We start from the raw sequence: 21033 nt of genomic DNA, 5'->3' as shown, positions 1-21033 counted from the left end.
ATTGTACTGTGTACTTTTCGAATCTTATTAAAAATGGACTATCGGGCTTAGACCTTGTTGGCCTTGTTGCATCATGAAATTATTAATAATTTAAAGTGCATCTTAAAGTTATAGTTCAGCTAAGTTTCATTAAAATATTAATGAACGCAACCTTAATACGCCAACATTGCACAGCTTGAGAACTGTCATTCAGTCAGTCAAGTCAAGTCAAGTGAAATGAAATTTTGACAAATTAATTTTTCAATTTCGCTGAAAATCATTGTTTCATGTATTTGTGCACAATCTTCACTGCAAGTTTCATATTGATGGTTAGACAAGATATTCGGTCAATATGGCTTTGAAAAAAGTCAAGGGAAACTTCGAAAGAATGTTCGACAAAAATCTCACTGATCTTGTGCGAGGCATACGAAATAATAAAGATAATGAGGTAGGTACAGGTTGTATTAAGTTGCGAATACATTACAAATTATCTAAACATTAACACGTCTTTAGAGCTCGTTAAATTTTTATTTATATTCCCAAATTTTACAGGCAAAATACATAGCACAATGTATGGAAGAAATCAAAGTAGAACTGCGGCAGGATAACATAGCAGTGAAAGCTAACGCAGTCGCAAAACTTACCTATGTAAGTAGGCGAATTATCAAATAAAACTACCTAGTTGCTTTAAGATTTCCAAATTGATAGTTTTGTTGATTATTAGAGTAACCTACAGCTCTATACTCTGACATCTTATTGTAATGCAATCCTGGCAGATAACATTTAGATAAATTTGATTTACATCTCTTAATGTATTAGGACCATCTTGATCTGATTAAATTCAAATAGAATTGAAAATAAAGGTCAGACAGTCACTAATTTATTCATCTGTGTAAGCTGTGATACCAAGTATCAAAAGCTAACAGGCACTTGTAGTGCACTACAACTCTCAAAACATTAGTAATGAGTGGTTTAGATAAACTACTTACAAAATTTATATCACAGCACCCTTATACAATTAATACACTTTTATATTTTCAGCTTCAAATGCTGGGATATGATATATCTTGGGCCATATTCAATGTAATAGAAGTGATGAGCTCAAATAAGTTCACTTATAAAAGAATTGGTTACTTGGCTGCCAGTCAGTCCTTTCATGCTGATTCTGAGTTACTTATGTTGACCACAAACATGATCCGCAAAGATCTGAATGCTCAGAACCAATATGAAGCTGGACTTGCTCTTAGTGGGCTTAGTTGTTTCATATCCACTGACTTGGCAAAAGATCTTGCAAATGACATAATGACTCTCGTAAGTATCTTTAATATTTTATTATTTGTACCATATTATTTAAATTAAAATGCTGGCATCTTCTCTTAAGCTTTTAATTAGAGATGAAACGGATAGTTGTTTGGCCGGATACCGGATACCGGATATCCGGCGAGCTGCTAGGCCGGATAGCCGGATATCCGGCGGCCGGATAGTTGTCCCATTGTCATGTTGCATGTCGTAACGAGTTTAGCGCGGTACAGGTGCTTCGAACGCGATCAGTGGGTCTAGTGGACTAGACAAGTCACACTTTTCGAAAATCGAATTCGTTCGAATAGAATGTCAGATTTTGCCACTCGTCTAAGGCCTCAGCCTCGAGTTTAGCGGGCAGCGGGGCGGGAGCGGCGGCGGCGCGGGAGCGGAAGGATCTTATGCGTAAAATCAAATAGACCGGTTCTCGAAAACAGCGGCGCGGGAGCGGGCAGCGGCGCGGGAGCAGGCAACGAGCGGGCAGCGCACTCCTTCTTTTGCCCACAATAAATCGAGCGTTAGGAATAAAGAAGAACAGTCATCTGTGACCCAGGCCCGACAGAAACGAGACATACCTCAGTTTTTTTGTTATGTCCTAATCAGTTGAATTATATATTTTTTATATTCGAAATCAATGTAGGTATAACACCAAAATTTTACCTTTTGTTTTTGTTCACGCGTTATACAAAAACTAATACAAAATGCCTATTTATCACCAAAATTGGTAAATGTTTGTACCTAAATGTCTATTACAGCTGCTATGGCGGCTATAAATAGGCATTTTGTATTAGTTTTTGTATAACGTCTGACTGAACAAAAACAAAGGGTAATATTTTGGTGTTATACATAGATTTCGAATATAAAAAATATATAATTTAACTAATTAAGACATGACAAAAAAACTGAGGTATGTCTCGTTTCTGTCGGGTCTGGGTTTTTTTTGTATGGGGCGTGACCGTTCTTCTTTGAATCGAAATAAAATTGTCGCCGTTGTTCAGACACTTCGTTTNCTCGAAAACAGCGGCGCGGGAGCGGGCAACGAGCGGGCAGCGGCGCGGGAGCAGGCAACGAGCGGGCAGCGCACTCCTTCTTTTGCCCACAATAAATCGAGCGTTAGGAATAAATTTGAATCGAAATTGTCGCCGTTGTTCAGACATTTCGTTTGCGAATAAACAAATATCTCGACAACACAACCCCGAACACAACACTTCGCCGCTAAAGCGCCGCGCGAGCTGCCCGCTTGTTTCGAGAACGGGTCTGCGTTGCCCGCCCCGCTCCCGCGCCGCCGCCGCTCCCGCCCCGCTGCCCGCTAAACTCGAGGCTGAGGCCTAAGGGGCAGATCAATGAGGGTTTTCGCGAATGAAAGATCCGCTAGATGGCGGGACGTGGATGTGGGGTCTGACTGCTGCGTGATTGGTGAATTTTGACATATCTGTCAATGTCATGTTAAAAATAACCAATCATGCAGCATCGCGTCTACGTATTGCCATCTGGCGGATTTTTTATTCGCGAAAACCCTCATTCGGGCGATTTCGGTTGCCATCGTGAGTATGTGATTGAATAGCGAAAATTCAATTAGTTTACTTGCTGCGTAATCTGACTGAACTGCATTATACAGGGTGATTTTGAAATCGTTGGCATTCTTTTTAAAATAAGACTACTCATGATTCCCCAAATATGAGTCATATCAAATGAATTAAAATTTCAATATATGAAATCTTGTACAGATTTCAATTTAGGTATTAAGTGTTATTTTGCAACAAAATGTATAGGATGATGTATTGTTGACTGTACAATAGTTTTAAACTCTTTTTAAGAGCACACTAATACAAATAGATAGTTAAAATAATGACCAAAAATCTCATTGGATTTGTCTCATATTTGGGGAATGCACTATGTAGTTATCATGAGTAGTCTTATATTAAAAGGATGCCAACGATTTCAAAGTCACCCTGAATGTCATCAGACCATCAGTGAAAAAAAAGATCGCCTATTTTATTTGGCAATATTTCGACATTAAAATATATTTATTAGGAGAGAGGAAGAATTTGCTGTCTGTCTCTGTGTTGTCTGTCTTCAAGCTTATACCGCTGAACTGATTTAAATGATAAACACATTTTTCTTGCGTTGAAGTCAACAACTATAGCAGATAACGGTAACATACAAGTTTCAGAAGCTAAAGAGAAAATAAAAAGCCAACCTTGGCTCGGCATATTGATCGTGAAGTATGATGACATGCGTCATCTATCAAATGTTGGAGAAAAAGGTCGTTGTCGACTTTGCGAAAATGGCCAAAAAATAGTTTAATGCATATAATGTGAAATACGATTGATTTTTTTATGATTTTCATATAAAAAAATTAATTCTATAATATATCTCAATGTTATATTTAAGTACCCCTATTTGGCAATGTGGTAAATAAGCAACAATCGTTTTTCGCGAAAATACCAACCAAATATTTTTTTTATTATTTTTCTTAACTTTATTTGATAGTAACAATTAGGTCTAAATAGATTTTATTGAAAAAATCAAACAATTTGTGTCTTGCCAAATGAAGGGTTAAAGTGAATAGCCCAGAAAAGAAATTAGTTTTTTGAAAGGCCTTAATATGGCTTTTTTGTAACTTTTTGGACTTTCGATAAAAACCGTCATTATTATAAGCCATTTTATTGATATTAACTCAAAGATTAATGTGTTTCATTTTATTATAGGAAATTTTCGTAGTTTTTTAATATCCGGTATCCGGCCGGATAGTGAGCTACTATCCGGTATCCGGCCGGATAGTAAATTTAGGCCGGATATCCGGCCTACCGGATAGTTGCCGGATATCCGTTTCATCTCTACTTTTAACCTCACAGGAATGTGTATAGAACCAATTGAGCAACTTCCTTTTCCTGTAAACTGAGTATGATACATCAATTGCTATTCTATTGTATCTGTTTTGGTGACAGAGTAAATAAATGCTTGTGTTTTTAGATGAGCTCAACCAAACCTTATTTAAGAATGAAGGCTGTGCTCATGATGTACAAGGTATTTCTAAGGTACCCTGAGGCTCTAAGACCAGCCTTTCCTAAATTGAAAGAAAAATTGGAAGACTCTGATCCTGGTATGTTATTTTAAATCTATTTATGAATGGCATGGTTTTATTTGATAGTATTATATACTTATTTTTCAACTTTAAAAACAATTTAATGTTATTTATATCTTTTTACAGGTGTTCAGTCAGCTGCTGTAAATGTTGTATGTGAACTAGCTAGAAAGAACCCCAAAAATTACCTCTCTTTAGCCCCAGTGTTTTTTAAACTTATGACCACATCTACAAACAACTGGATGCTTATCAAGATCATTAAACTGGTATGTCCAAATACTTAATGTATATTTATATTTAAACTCATATAATACATTAGAGATAAGAATGTTCCACTTGTATTAGTCATGTTTCTATTGGCTGAGTTGTATGACTCTAGAATAAATAAACTCCAATGTAAAACTGATTGACATAGGCAGGTATTGCTACACTTGAAAGTGCACATGAGAAAATACCTACCTTATTCAAGTGTCATATCGTTTAATTTTCTTTTGTGGATATTATTACAACTGATTATTTGTATCAGGTAATTTAATATAGCCAATATAATATAATAATTATTGCACACTGCTAATCAGTTGTTCCTATTAATTCACAGTTTGGTTTAATGACCCAATATGAACCAGATATTGGAAGGAAAATAACTCAAAGCCTCATAGATCTAATTTGCAGGTACCAAGTGTAAAAGTATGAAATGAGTTTAGCTGCTAGCATTATTCACTACACCCAACTTCACCATAATTATACTATATTATACAATTTAGAGACAAACTATACTCACATCAAATTGGAAAAAGTTAAAATTTGCATTTACTATTTTTTAATATGAATTCATAGTACATAATCTAGTTTTAGTATAACAGTTGGTTCATAGTAAATGCAAATTTTAAAACTATTCTGCTAATTTCCACAAGACAAGTTACACAATTCTGGATTGGCACATCTCACATTTTGTATTTATTTTTGCTGCTGATAATACATTCATGATACATGATAAACAAAACATCAATAGTGATTCAGAGAATAAAGTACAAAATCAAATGATTGTTAACAGTTCTTGAGTACACCTGGATACAGCAAATTGGAGTCTATCATGAATTCAGGGAACCATTCATCATTGCTCAGAGAAGCTCGATTTAAGTAGTATCATTGTGTTTGTTGCAGTTTGGTGCCTTAACCCCATTAGAGCCTCGACTTGGCAAGAAACTGATAGAACCATTAACTAATTTAATACATAGGTGAGTCAGTTGTTGTCAATTGACACTATTGCATTAAATGTTACTTTAGGCATCTATGGGGTGAAGGGAAAGTAGACTACTACCATGCTAGAGTTATAAAGCTGATTTTTAATCATCGAAATGGAAATTGACTGCTTACACCGCTTCTTCTGTTTATATTTTCGTTTGTAACAGCTTGGTTTTCGTATGTAGCATTTAGATTTTTATACTTAGCCTTTGCTCGTGCGTCCTCATGTCTCGATTCGTCACCGCAAATACATAGTGCAAATGCATCCAACAGAATATAAAAAGGATGCTATTATAATGTTAATTTAAATTGTCCTTCTTGGATGGTTAATGATAGATAGGTAATATTATAAAGCTTTCTCTTCCTTAGAGTAAAATCTTATCGGATATAGTTTCGACTACACAATCACATTATTTAGCTTACAACGCTGAAGCATGTATAACTACATCTTTATTACATGCAAAGCTATCAAATAGTGATATTATAGCTGCTTAATACCGCGAGTACCGCGACTGGAATCAATCGGGTTCACTATTTGCCAAAGCATGAAGAGAGTTTATAAAAAACTTCTTTATAGATCTTAGAAGGTATGGTCAATTTTGGGTCCAGATATAACCTCTCTCTGTCTATATGCATAAAGTTGCATACTCAATGGCTGAAGGGGATGGCCAGTGAGTTATGTGGGGTTTTCCCCACCTGAAGACCAGGATCTACTCACTAAAACCCGACGGAGCCAAATGAAACGGAGTCGCGAATTATTGTCCCAATCCATGTACTATCTTTTTCAAGGTTTATCTCTGGACTACATTTATAATACTACAGGTATACCCTGGCATCCACTAATTTATCTAGAAAGCACAGTATAACTTTGTTTATCCATTTAGAAATGACCAAACATAACAAAAAAAAAAGTTATCTACGTGCATTTCTCAATGAGATAACCTTGATGAAAATGCAGTCTATTTCAATCCGTATGTGAAGGTGTTAAGTAGCAGTGTTGTTTGGCAGCACATCGGCGATGTCGCTCCTATACGAGTGCATCAACACGGTGATCGCTGTGCTCATCAGCATCAGCAGCGGTATGCCGGGACACGCGGCCTCGGTGCAGCTATGCGTGCAGAAGCTCAGGATACTCATCGAGGATAGCGACCAGAACTGTAAGTAGTATTTGACATAGAGTACTGAGGCTTAGTGCGAGTTTACATCAAACGTAGTCACTAGCGAGCGCGTTAAAAAAAGTCTTGAAAGTTTCCGCTAGAGGACATTTATTTAATGTCACTTTTTTACTCAGTCGACATCGAATGCGTTTGACGTAAACTGAGCTGCGGTTCCCCCTAAGAAATAATCCCTAGCTATGCCAATGGCCATCCCACATTCTCTATACATACAGTGTGGAAATTGTGCTAAAAAAACTTGTGTTGTGATTATGTGCTCGTAACTTCAGTGTTTGGCAGTTTGTTTAATGGAGCTTTTGTCAAAAAGGTGGTCATATGAAAATTTTATTGTTTCAGTGAAATACTTGGGACTCCTGGCGATGTCTCGAATACTCAAGTCCCACCCGAAGTCAGTGCAGGCACATAAGGACCTTGTGCTGGCCTGCCTTGACGACAAAGACGAGTCCATCCGACTTCGGGCCTTAGGATTGTTGTATGGAATGGTAAGTTTCGCCGTTATCTTTATCACGCGGTATTTTGAGACTCAGTTGCTTCACTTTTACACCGAATTTTTAAACTATTTTGTACTCTAGCTGCAATGTTTCTGATTTAAAGGTTAATTAATCAGATGCAATAAAAATTTTAATCATCTGTAACATAAATATATTCCTTTTTTTACGTCGGAACTTGTTTCGCGCATACATACCTACTGGCCGATGGCGACGGCCATTCTTTCTGCTAGAAGGGCAGCCTACTTACTAAAACCCGACAGTATCCTCCGATGACCAATGAAACGGAGCTGCGAGTTATTGTCCTAACTTTCGGACATGGACATTCCTATTTGTTCAGGTGGATTTAACTTTGTAAAACCCGGTACAGCTGTCAAGCTTGACACAAACCGGTCTAATTGTAATATAGCCGATCTGCAACAATCGTATTTCGTTTTTAACAGGTATCAAAGAAGAACCTAATGGAGATAGTAAAGAAGCTGATGGTTCACATGGAGCGCGCGGAGGGCACGCTGTACCGCGACGAGCTGCTCACGCGCATGATCGAGATCTGCTCGCAGAACAACTACCAGCACGTCGTCGACTTCGAGTGGTACGTCACTGTGCTCGCCGAGCTCACCGAGATGGAGACGAGCGCTAAACACGGTAAGTTACTAAGAAGGCTTTTTAAGAAAATTATAAGCTACAAATTCAACATTTGCCTTGCATTGTGATGGGTTCGCGAGCGCATTAAAAACCAACTGTGCGCACGATGTGCATGCGCATCTATAATGCAGTTTGTTGTGGTCAACTGTTGGATTTTCAATTAACTCTTTGAAGCCTGGTTTGTTTTGGCGTGCAACACACTACGCGCTAAGCCCCGCAAAAAAGCGATCTACTTTTTGTGATATTTTTCTATGGACGTGTGCGCTGATATATCCTGTGACAGACCTTCGTATTTGGCACGCGCAGCTGTATGATAAGAGGATTGCATCGCATTCTTGACGTGTTTTTTTATGCAGAACAAAACATTTCCCTGCAATGAGGGTTTTCGCGTATGAAAGATCCGCTAGATGGCGGGACGTGGATGTAGTAGGGTAGGGTCTGACTGCTGCGTGATTGGTGGATTTTGACATATCTGTCAATGTCATGTCAAAAATAACCAATCATGCAGCACTTACCATCAGGTGAGATACAGGCCAAGAGCTTCCTCGTTGTAGATTAAAAAAAAATTTGGACCTCGCGTCTACGTATTGCCATCTGGCGGATTTTTCATACGCGAAAACCCTCATTGCACCTGATGTTAAGTGAGCGGTTTTTTTCTTTCCAGGCGCCATAATAGCCGCGCAGCTGACGGAGGTGGGCGCGCGCGTGGCGGACGTGCGAGCATTCGCGGCGCGCGAGTGTGCCGCACTGTGCGCGCGCGCCGCCGCCGCGCCGCCCGGGCCCGCCTCGCGCGAGGTGCTTTACGCCGCCGCCTACGTGCTCGCCGAGTATTGCGAGTGAGTGACACCCTTGCCCCGCTGCCTGCAGCCGTCATAGCGCGAGTGTGCCGCACTGTGCGCGCGCGCCGCCGCTGCGCCGCCCGGGCCCGCCTCGCGCGAGGTGCTCTACGCCGCCGCCTACGTGCTCGCCGAGTACTGCGAGTGAGTGACGTCACCACCACACCACTTAGTCTAAGAACTCATGGCGCGATTTTCACCCGCGCCCGCGGCGGTTGCGGGCCCGCAGCTTCTGTAGAATGTAGATACTTATGTAAATACTAATGCACTACTCACGACGCGGTTTTCGCCCGCAGCGGGCACGGTTGTATTCGGCTCGGCAGTCCTTCGCATTTGGCATTCGGCGATTTTCGCCCGCGCGAAACCACCCGATCGGCGGGCGACCATTTTGTACCAGTGAATAAGCACGTGAGTTCTTAGAATAACCGCTCCCGTTGAGTTTTGAAATAAAACCGCAATTCCACAACCGCCGCGGGCTCGGGTGAAAATCGCGCCGTGAGTTCTTAGCCTTTGGCTGTCTAGTAGCAGAGAGAGTGAAGTGTAGAGATAGCATAAAATCTCCGTTTCGCTTCAGAGAACAGGCTTTAAAAAAAGTATTTTATGCAAAACCAAATGATTCGTCACTTGCTAGCTTAGTTGGAAAAACGGGTTGTAACTCTATTCCGTATTCATTCTCCACACCGCTACCATGGTTAAGGAATGAAACTGCACTCCGCATTAGGCCCGGTTCCCACCAAGACGAAGCGAAGAAGAGAGATGTGTCGAGCGGTTTAATTTTTCTACAGAATTTGACAGCGGCGGCGGCGCGGCGTGTAGCAAAGTTGTGTGGAGCGCGGGTCTTACTCCCTCCCTAGTAATGCGGCCATTTCGTGTGTCATTTTAGCTCAGCTATGTATGTGATGTTATTCTAAAGCTCGTATCTTTTACAGAGAGGAAGACGTGATGCGCGAGGCGATATCTCCCTTGGTTGTATGTGCGGGCGTGGGCGGAGGACAGATGCGAGCGAGGGCTGTCTGTGCGCACGCCGCGCTCAAGTTAGCATCGCGTCTCTTGCTGCGTTACGAGCAACGCGGCGATAGAGACGCGGCGCTCTCGGTTAGTATACACGCCACCGGCTACCTATATAAACTCCGACAAACGTTACTTCGACACTGCACTACTCAGACAAAGGATATACGCCTTTGTCTGAGTAGTGTAGTGCCGAAGTAAAGTCATGTCGATATTTAGTAGTGTCGAAATAACGTTTGTCGGAGTTTATTTAGGTAGCCCACGCCACGCTCAAAACCTATATGACTGTAAGGTTTTTAGCTTTTTGGGCCTCTTCTCACTAGCGTACATTCTGGCCACCTTGATGAACTAATGCGTAGCGTAGATAGCGCGACAACTGCTGGGGCACATGAGAAGCATGCGCCGCATTAGAGCGCTTTCATATTAGGACGTTAGTAGCGCGACAGCAGCACGGCAGCGGCGTTTTTATAATGTAAAGGCATGCATCAGCTGTCACATAGTATGAAATTTTCGTCAAGACAAACGCGCGGTTTGTCGCGCTGCTAAATCGCCTAATTGTGAAAGCGCTCTTACTGCAGTGTACATTCCTGTTCCTATTCGACCCCTCCCGCCACTTATGCACCGTAATTGGGTGACGCCGTCCTAGCGCAGCGGTCAATTATTAACATTCTGTGATCAAACGCCTATTACGCTGGACAAACGCTAGTGTGAACAACAAAAATAAAAAAATGACATCATTTATTCCCAGGTACTACGAGAGAGCGTAGCGGGCATGCGGCCGCTGCTATGCAGCGAGGATATGGAGGTGCAGGAGCGAGCGCACAACGCGCACGCGCTACTCGCGCTCGTTCTTCGTCGCCTCAATCCCGAAGATAGCGTGCTGGAACCCGCCACCTCCCAAGCCACAGACGATGGGCCGCTCGTCGACCATGATACAAGGTAACTGACGCATCATTAGTCTTTTTAACGCGCTCGTGCTGCATCGCCTCAGCCTCAAGACAGTATGCTGGAGGCCACCGCGGTCCAAGCCGATGACAGACCGCTTGTCGACAATGATGCGAGGTAACTGGCGCGTCACTAGTGTTTTTATTTAAATGCGCACACGCTGCTCGCGCTCGTGCTGCGCCGTCTCAACCCTGAAGACAGCGTGCTAGAAGCTACCGCGGTTCAAGCCGAAGACGGACCGCTCGTCGACCACGACGCGAGGTAGTAGCTGGCGCGTCACTAATCTTCTTTATTCAATGCGCACGCGCAAGCAGGCTCGTGCCGTGCCGCCAACAACGTGCCGGTCGTCGATCACGATACAAGGTAACTGGCACGTCACTAGTGTTCTTTACTCAATGCGCACGCGCTGCTCGCGCTCGTTCTTCGTCGCCTCAACCCTGAAGACAGCGTGCTGGAAGCCGCCACCTCCCAAGGCACAGACGATGGGCCGCTCGTCGACCATGATACAAGGTAACTGACGCGTCACTACTTCACTAGTGTTCATTTATCAACGCCGCCTCAATCCTGAAGACAGCGTGCTGGAAGCCACCGCTGTCCGACGACGGACGGCTCGTCGACCACGACGTGATGCAACTAAAGATAGTGTTATTTTTTTAACGCGTTCGTACTGCACCGCCTCAATCCCGAAGATAGCGTGCTGGAAGCCGCCGCGGTCCACGCCGATGACGGACCGCTTGTCGATCACGACGCTATACAACTAAAGCTAGTGTTCTTTTTTTAACGCGTTCGTACTGCGCCGCACTATGGAGCGAAATTGCGATTTATGGACATAGCGATTTTTTTCACAATTTCTATTTGAAAAAAATACCTATCGATAGGTTACGTTATTCTGATGAATAAATGCTGCACAAGTTTTTCTCTAAAACCAATAGTTTGACTGGAAAAAAATATTTTCCATTTTCGTTGTATGGAATGAAACATAAAGTGGTCGATTTCGACTAAGCCTTGACAGATCTTGCTTTGAAACTACTTGAGCCTTGTTCTATGGCTTGTTGACTGTAATCCTACGCTATCAGCGCGCATCCAAAGTTGCCCGTTCACAAGTTATGAGGTTCTGAAAAATTAAAAAAAAGTAAGTAAAAGTGACCCAAAAAAAAGTCACTTTTACTTACTTTTTTTTAATTTTTCAGAACCTCATAACTTGTGAACGGGCAACTTTGGATGCGCGCTGATAGCGTAGGATTACAGTCAACAAGCCATAGAACAAGGCTCAAGTAGTTTCAAAGCAAGATCTGTCAAGGCTTAGTCGAAATCGACCACTTTATGTTTCATTCCATACAACGAAAATGGAAAATATTTTTTTCCAGTCAAACTATTGGTTTTAGAGAAAAACTTGTGCAGCATTTATTCATCAGAATAACGTAACCTATCGATAGGTATTTTTTTCAAATAGAAATTGTGAAAAAAATCGCTATGTCCATAAATCGCAATTTCGCTCCATAGTGCGCCGCCTCAATCTTGAAGACAGCGTGCTGGAAGCCACCGCGGTCCAAGCCGATGACGGACCGCTCGATGCGAGGTAATGTGCCACGGGGCATCACTAGTGTTCTTTATTTGAATTCATTTTGGTTTTACAGCGAGACGGTCGTGTACTGGACTATAGCTAGCTGTGGTGTGGTTATGAGCACTAGACATTGCATCCTGAGTTTGGACGTATCTTTTTAAACGGGTTCTATTATGCTCAAATCATCTGATTTCATCGAATACAGCGAAGAAAAGCTTTTTGCTAGTTTCTCTAACCAAATTGTTCAATCTATTTTTTCCAGCAACGGCCTAGACATCGAAACAAATGGCGAAGATTTGAACGACGAGGAGACATCGAAGGGCTTCAGCGGCGGCCTAATACAAGAACTCGCTGACCTGTTCGATGGAGAGCTCAAGCCTGTCGCGCCTAAAGCGCAGAAGAAAGTGCCCATGCCCGCCGAGTAAGTGCAATATTTGAACCAATCTTTTAATATTATTCCAATTGAATTATGTAAATGCAGAACCATGTTTTCTATCCCCAACGAGGAAGCTCTTGCCCTGCATCTCACCAGATGGAAAATGATGAACAAGTTGAAGGTGGATGCGAGCTTCATCCGGAATACTCAACCACAGCTCAGAGGAACTTAAGTCAAAATGAAAAGAAATATCGATAACAATACTTTTTAATGTTAGCAATTTATTTTGAAGAAAATAACTTTAATCTTGTCTAAGTACGTTATAGATCATGCCATCCACGAAGACGCGCCCCACCAATTTATGGTCGAGAGAAGCGCGGGGTGCGGGGAGTTAGATCCGAGTGTCGTTATTGTAGTGTGCGTGTGCACTCATGGATATAGCCTGTACCGATAACACTCAAACATTAGGTGAAGAATGGTAGGACGCGTCTTTGTGAATGGCGCAAACTACGCGTCCAACGCAATGCACGCTTCAAATAGTTCTTATTACTCTATTGCTGCGTTTACACTGCGCGGACATTAGCCAAGTCAAGTCAAAAAAACAGTGGAGTGGGGATGAATAGGGATGTTTCCTGGGTCAAAAAGCAAGAGTTTTAATTAGTCCGTTAGTTAACTTATCAAAAAATACTCTACACGTATTTTTCACTTTTTCAAACTAATGAATTTAAAGAGATAAAGCGCGCCAAAGTTCATAAGAAGAGGCCCGTGACGTCAATGCTTGCATAAAAGTGCCGCACGTTGTGACGTCGTGCGGAACTTCAACGCACCATAACTATGTAATTATTTGTTAGATTGACAAATAAAAATATATGTGTCCAATATTTTTTGATATTAAACATGACGGACTAAAAAAATTTTTTTAGGAAACTAGCCTATTATGAATGAATTTCATCCCCACTCCTCTGTTTTTTTGACTTGACTCGGCTAATTTCCGCATAGTGTAAAAGCAGCATATTACTGACATAATGTTTATTATACAGCTTAGATCTAGACCAATGGCTGTCCCGCGAGCGCTGGTCCTCCGACAGCTCAAGCTCAGAAGACGAAGGCGCCGCCGCCGTGTTCGCGCCGCCCGCGCCCGACCCGCGGCCCACTGCGCAGTTCACGCAGGAGGAGCTCGAGATGGTGAGTGGGCCTATTCTGTAGGATATTTTTATTTTATTTTATTTATTTATTAGGTCTACCAACATTGTTACATTACAACATGTACACTTAAAAATTACAATTATGAACAAAGTTACAATGCAACAACAATTATAGGCTGACACAACATGCAATATAGATTCAATGCAGTTTGTTCCGAACCGTTCCATGCACACAAAAAAAAAACACTTAATCGTATCAATAATAGTAGAATTTTGATTTAAACATGACTTATCTTATAAGTAGGTACCTACTTACTTACTACAAATGCAAAATAAGTTTCAATTACTAAAAAAAAAAAGAAACAAAAAACGGTTACCATAGCTTAATCTGACACAAACAGTTGAGACGCCACAAAGGAGTATAGTTTCCTTTTATACTGTGTTTGGGAGTAGTGCAGGAGATCACTTTCAGTGGCACCAGTGGCCCCGTAGAACCTGTTATATTCAACGCAGAGTCTATTAACGACATTTTGTGCTCCCAGATTTGTCCTATACCGCTTGACATAAAAGGGCTTATAGTTCGATATCATCATCATCATCATCATCTCAGCCATAGGACGTCCACTGCTGAACATAGGCCTCCTCCAATTCTTACCATGTTGCCCGGTTGGTAGCGGCCTGCGTCCAGCGCCCTCCTGCCTTTATGATGTCCTCGGTCCACCTTGTGGGTGGACGTCCCACGCTGCGTTTTCCGGTACGCGGCCTCCACTCCAGAACCTTGCTGCCCCATCGGCCGTCAGTTCTGCGTACTATGTGCCCTGCCCATTGCCACCTCAGCTTGCTAATCCGTCGCCACCGTCGGGCTATGTCAGCTACTTTAAGTTCGTTTACGGATTTCCTCAATTCGGATTCTGAAGGAATTGAAAAACGGTAATATTTCTCCAGCTAGCTTTATTTGTATTTTTCCGGGATAAACCACAAGAAAAGGAAAGTCCTCGCTTCGACTTATTTCAACTGTCTTCTCCCAAAATCGCGTCTTTCTTACTCACTCACTCATTCATTCCATCATCAGCATATAATTTATTTATCCCTAGGGCCTACGCTAAAACTTGCGTGGGCGCACGGAGCGAGTGTCCGCCTATTAATGAGGGCTATCGTTTTAGCGCTCACCAGTTAGCGCCACTGTAGAGTAAGGTCCTGTCCGTTAGCACAATTTTGACAGCGGTCGCGGATTGCGCTCGTCCCTCGCGTGTGGAAACCCGTCTCACGCGTCCGCGTCATACTGCGCTCCTCACGCTATATGACATTTGTTAGTAGCGATAACCTTGTGTTTTTTCACCAAGCACTGTAAGCTTACTGTTCCACCAATGCCACGTTCATATCAAAACGTCAATACTATTTTCCAAATATGCATCCGATTCAAACATCCTTATTCCATAGCTACGTGAGGCGCGGCGCCAAGAGCAAGCCAACAACCCGCACTACCTGAAGGACGACTCGCCGCGCTCCTACCAGCAGGAGGACATCCCCGTCGCGGAGATAGCGCTCGAGGTGCCGCTGCAGATACACAGTAAGTGTGATCCTTATTGCAACGGAGTAAGGTCTCATTTGGCTACGCGGGCGAAGGACGACTCGCCGTAACACAGTAAGACGCCTCGCTTGTGATCCTTATTGTAACGGAGTAAGGTCTAATTTAGGAAACGTGCAATAACGTGTTGTGTTTTCTTTTCAGCCAAGAGATCTGATAAGTACTTAATCTCAAGAGAAAGTTCAAAGAAGACGAAGAAAGAGAAGCGGCCGTCGAAGAAACGGAAGAGTAAAAAGGCTGTTCATACTTCTGAGTCGGATAGCGATGGTATGTTAATTTGATTTCTTACAATAAACTGTTGTCAACAGTTCTCAAACCTTTCACAGCACTTTGTCCATGCTGAGAGCTAAGCAGAACAAATGGATCCGTGAAATCTAATGAGCGTTTCCTAGCTACTATTGTCTCTCGAGTCTCGAAACAAATGAATGTACCGACTGCTGACGGCGGTTACATCGAGATTAGCACTCTCATATCTGATTTAGGCGTGGCCAATATGAATGAAGTTGCAGGTGCTATTTTTCCACTATATATTTTGATGGACAGTCTTCCATCCAAGCTTTTATCATTTGGGTCTTCATTATTAGTCTTATGCCCGTTTTCTCCATCAATCCCTAATTTTTAAGTGACTCCTTTTGTGCCCCTTTGAAAACAAAATTCCTAGGGGTCCATAGAGGTCACTCAAAAATTAGAGATTGATGGTGAAAACGGGCATTATTCTAATTGCATTATTCTGCAGAGAACGAGCCGATTGCTTCGCGGCCGGCTGTGGAGGAAGGCGGCGAGTTGCCCGAGGGCGCGGCCGTGTCTGACGACGACGCGCCGCCGCCGCCTGACGACCCGCACCGAGCGTTAGATTTGGATCTTGACCAGTGAGTACGCACCGCCTGTCTTCCTTCCACTTATTGTGTCTTTGGCGTAATATTACGAGCTGCCCGAGAGAGCAGCCGTGTCCGAAGACGACGCGCCGCCGCCGCCCGACGACCCGCACCGAGCGTTAGATTTGGATCTTGACCAGTGAGTACACCGCCTGTCTTCCTTCCACTTATTGTGTCTTTGGCGTAATATTACGAGCTGCCCGAGAGAGCAGCCGTGTCCGACGACGACGCGCCGCCGCCGCCCGACGACCCGCACCGAGCGCTAGATTTGGATCTTGACCAGTGAGTACACCGCCTGTCTTTCTTCCACCTATTGTGTCTATGGCCAAGCCTGTTCATCTCCGCGAGTTTACATCGAAAACAAAACACGCACGATGGCCCACCTATAGGATACTATTCGACAAGGCCTCACATACGAGCGAACATTGACTCACGCACACGTATTCTTGTGTATGATGGAAGAAAATAAAGAAAATGGTGTACTAAATACTGTGCAGTATTTAACTGCCTAAATAATAATAAAAACACAGAATGTACTTTTTTAAGTTGCCTCAAGACACTGAGAGGTAAATAAGTAGTTAATATTATTCATGATAATTCATGCTAAATCATGTATTTCCTCCGCCATTTTCCGCAGTTTGGCACCTCACGTCACATCATTTTACCGAAGTCAGCCCTATAGCTTCGGCGCAGTGCCGATCACTGACGTTTGTCAACAAAATGGTGCTTGACTCTTGAGACAGGCTAAATTACACCATATTGTTAATGACATTGAGCATACATTTTTTTAAATACCTCCGCGAAGTAAAACTTCTGTACGTAGTACTTATTATTATTCTGTGCTATGGCGTAAATATTACGAGCTGCCCGAGAGAGCGGCCGACGATCCGCACCGCGCGCTCGATCTGGATCTTGACCAGTGAGTACACCGCCTGTGCTTTTTCCGCCTGTCATATCTTTCTCGGAAATGTTCCCCAGGACCGCACTCCGTTACCGATTATTCCCTATCATTCAATTGACACATTCCGGTAACGCTACCGAGAAGCATGCCGCAATATTCCTCAATGGTGTAAGTAGCTCAACCAAAGTTGAGGCGAAACGTACTCACACTGATGTAATATTTCAACGATTATGGCGCCCCCCAGAGAATGAGTACGACTGATACAGGTTGGACAGTTCAGAGTAGGTCATCTATACAACAAATTACACTTCAAGTTCAAATATCGAATAACAAGTCTTGCTACCTCGCTCTTGCAAGCGAGACAAAACGCACTTATTAGTCCTACTACGCAAGACGTAGCCCGACGAGCGTAATCTTTGCTTCTGTTGTTTGCATCAACTCTCGCTGTGCGACCTTTACGTCACACTCACGATGATGTTCGTTTGTTTCTTTCATGTCAATGTTTTTCAATTGTATTGCACTTTATTTCAGACCCCTGCGTGACGATGAGTTACTTACGTCGAGAATCAAACAATATCCTTCGCCAGAGAGTGGGTTCCTAAACAAAAAGTCCAAAGATTCCAAGAAAAACAAGGCTAACAAAAGTTCTGGAGAAAAATCCGCCAAGAAAAAGAAAGATAAGAAATCTAAAAGTGATGATTTAGATTTAATGATATCTGATTCGAAGCAAAATAATATAGACGAAGAAAATATGCTCATAGAGAATGTAAGCAAACCTAAAGTAAAACATGCGTCCAAGGGAAACTCGTCTGAAGAAGTTAGCGTCGGGAACCACGTTAAGACTGAGAAACACAAGAAGTCTAAGAAGGAGGTTAAGGATAAGGACTCTAAGAAGAAGAAATCTTCAAAAAAAGGTTAGCATGATTTTGTAAATTTCTATTTAATCTGTCTATATTTCTGGCCTAATGACTATGATTCTCACCTCTTACATATTGATAGAAATATTTAATGATAATTTAATGATAACTCCCTATTGTTTTCAGATAAACATGAAACTAAAGTGGGATATGAGGAAGCTTTAGGAATATCGACACCAAGCAAGGAAGTTATATAGTGTACATACATAATAAATAAATATAATTTAACTTGATTCTTGTCACACTACTCATGCTGTCAGTGCAATTGTTAATTTTGAACAATTTAGTATAATATTTTTTGTTATAATTTGTTCCATATTTAGATATAGGCGTCGTATTCAGTTATATTTTTGGAAATGAAGATGTCCATTTAAAATTATATAATATTTCCACTAAGTCTACAGGGTGGAAACGATAAGTGATCTCACTCGATTATTTCTAAACTATACAAGATATCAATAAACTAGTTACTGATACTAAAAGTGCTTCATGAGCTCTATCAAACGGTATTAATAATAGGTTACAGAATAAACTGGATCTATCCGAAAATTCAATGTTTTCAGCTTCCATACATTTGGTAAAGTCACATTATTTTAAAAACTACACAAGATATCCTAAAACTGATTTCTGATTCTAAAAGTGCTTTACAAGTTCTATCCAATGGTATCAATAACAGGTTACAGAATAAACTGGATTTATCCAAAAATTCAATGTTTCCTTCTTCCATACATTTACGGCCGAATACTGAAACACTACTCAAATCTATCACTCAGCTGACGGGCTCCTAAATTTAAGTATCCTTCAATTTTAAATGGTATTCTCAAACGCTACTCAACGGATTTGAAGCCGTGATCAGCTAAGCAGCTCTCAAATGTTTACATAATGGCAACATTTACCAAAAAAAGTATGTTTTCATTTACACAAATGATAACTTTACGTCTTTTATCCATTACACGCAGCATCGTTTGGTTATGTATTGTCTTTTATGGAAATATACTCAATCAACTTAACATAGAACAGTTTATTTTTAGTTTCTATGATATATAAATCTCGTTTTATCATATAAAAAAATTAATGCTTGCATTTTTATTNCATGTTTATGTAAAGTGATTTCATAGCAGCTATTTTGGTTGTTACTTCGTGCACTATACGATGCACAGTTGGCTGTTAGATGTGGAAGATATCACCTAGTACACGTTCATAACTTCCCGTTGCGTAGAACAGTAGGGTTATAATAAGTATTTGGTCCACTGGTTGTATTGCATTTGGTGAGGGGTTTCAAAGAGCTTCCAAATTATTAATTCAGAAACACACCGTTTCTTTAGAGACGCGGAACCTCCCTCGCTCGGAATTGCATGTCATTATAATAATATTTTTCAATAGCGTTCAGCCTTATTGCGTTCCTGCGATTAGATCTAGGTATTTCCTCGAGGCTCGAAAGAAATGATAACGATGACACACATTATTTACCACTATTTACGTCGATTTAGGTATAAGAATAGGATTTAAGATACCGCGCAAGCACTCTCAAATTTAACAGCTGCCTAAGACGATTTGACAGTTGTTTGAGTAATGCTTAGCGTTGAATGGCGTTTCAGTATGCGAAAATTCATTTAAGTGGCGTTCGAGTGCAACTTAATTTGAGAGGTGCTTAAAAATTGAGAACTGCTCAGATATTGTTTTGAGTATGCGAAATGTAAGTTTAGGAGCTGCTTAACTATTTGAGAAGCCGTCAAATATTTAAATGGCGTTTCAGTATTCGGCCGTTAGTACTACCACAGTAATGACACTTATCTCTTGACAATATCATAGCAAGTAAAGCTTAAAACGAATGTTTTCCATGAATCATTTTAAATAATAATACAATTTACGAGTGTATTTTAAGAGTTTATTATTAAATAAAAAAAAATACACTTCTAATATTGTGTGTCTGGCATACATTTAGTATGGAAGCTGGAAACATTGAATTTTCAGATAGATCTAGTTTATTCTGTAACCTATTATTGGTACCGTTTGAAAGAGCTCATGAAGCACTTTCAGGATCAGTAACCAGTTTTTCAATATCTTGTATGGTTTAGAAATAATCGAGTGAGATCACTTAACGTTTCCACCCTGTATAATAACAAAGACAAAAACAAATATATAATCATGTACAGTTTTATTAAAAATGATTTATGCAATTACAATTTATTTCAATTTAAATACAAAACGGTAAAAACATCCAAAAATTCATCACTTATCTCGATTCCTGAATGTTTACTATCTCCTTTGTTTTAAACTTACGACTTCTCCTACCTTTCACAGTAAATAAACAAGGACCAGAATCGCCTTCTCACCATTTATTAAGTTGGGTGGTAGACAATTTTAGTTACCTTTTCTTCTTCATTAACTTCGAAGACAGGAAAGAGGTCCATTACCATTTAGTTATAGAGATAGTAAGGTCTTGGAATCGGAAACACTGTTATTTCGTCACAACCGTTACCATCAACGCTAGGTTCTGTTACAAATATTTGTCTTGCTAAATAATTTTCTTCATTGATCATAAACCATCTTCGGAAGTAAATTGTGGGCCTATAACAAAAGTAATTTAGGATGTATACGATACTTTCACTGCAAGCTCAACAATGTTACTTTGTAGTAGCCGCTGGCTGGTCGAGCGAGCCAAAGTTATTTGGCACGACGCCACATAGCATTGCATGAGTACCAAATTCAATTGAATGTATAGTTGGTATAGTACAGTGAACTTGAACTATCAAGTCATCACAGAGTGCGAGAATTTTCTATTTATTTTCTTGTTTGGGACTCACCCTTTTCCATAATTCGAATGTATTTGCATTTACCTTTTCACTTATTCTTTCTTATGCTGAAAGTTTGCAATATTCATTTACATGCTCCGCCTTTCTTGCCTCCTTCATCTGCGCTTTTTTTGTATCCAAATGCAACCTATAAATAAGCAAAT

The 21033-nt window shown here is 41.2% G+C and overlaps 1 protein-coding gene across 1 annotated transcript; it reads left to right on the top strand.

Moving 5' to 3' along the window:
• Positions 1–331: 331 nt before the first annotated feature.
• On the top strand, positions 332–18272 carry garnet (adaptor-related protein complex 3, delta 1 subunit-like garnet). The gene is made up of 19 exons (XM_028312812.1): positions 332–427; positions 532–627; positions 1021–1290; positions 4255–4384; positions 4493–4632; positions 5531–5604; positions 6620–6768; positions 7123–7268; positions 7718–7919; positions 8584–8755; positions 9685–9850; positions 10512–10702; positions 12535–12693; positions 13689–13833; positions 15234–15363; positions 15526–15648; positions 16118–16250; positions 17689–18071; positions 18201–18272. The coding sequence occupies exons 1-19, from the start codon at positions 332–334 to the stop codon at positions 18269–18271; spliced, it is 2976 nt and encodes a 991-aa protein (XP_028168613.1). The 3' UTR covers position 18272.
• Positions 18273–21033: the final 2761 nt, after the last annotated feature.

The sequence above is a fragment of the Ostrinia furnacalis genome, unplaced genomic scaffold (assembly GCF_004193835.3).
Source record: "Ostrinia furnacalis isolate ACB-3 unplaced genomic scaffold, ASM419383v2 OfSCF4105, whole genome shotgun sequence".
Classification (NCBI taxonomy): Eukaryota; Metazoa; Arthropoda; class Insecta; order Lepidoptera; family Crambidae; genus Ostrinia; species Ostrinia furnacalis.
Note: the sequence above shows the minus strand (reverse complement) of the source record. Positions and strands in the feature narration are given on the sequence as shown.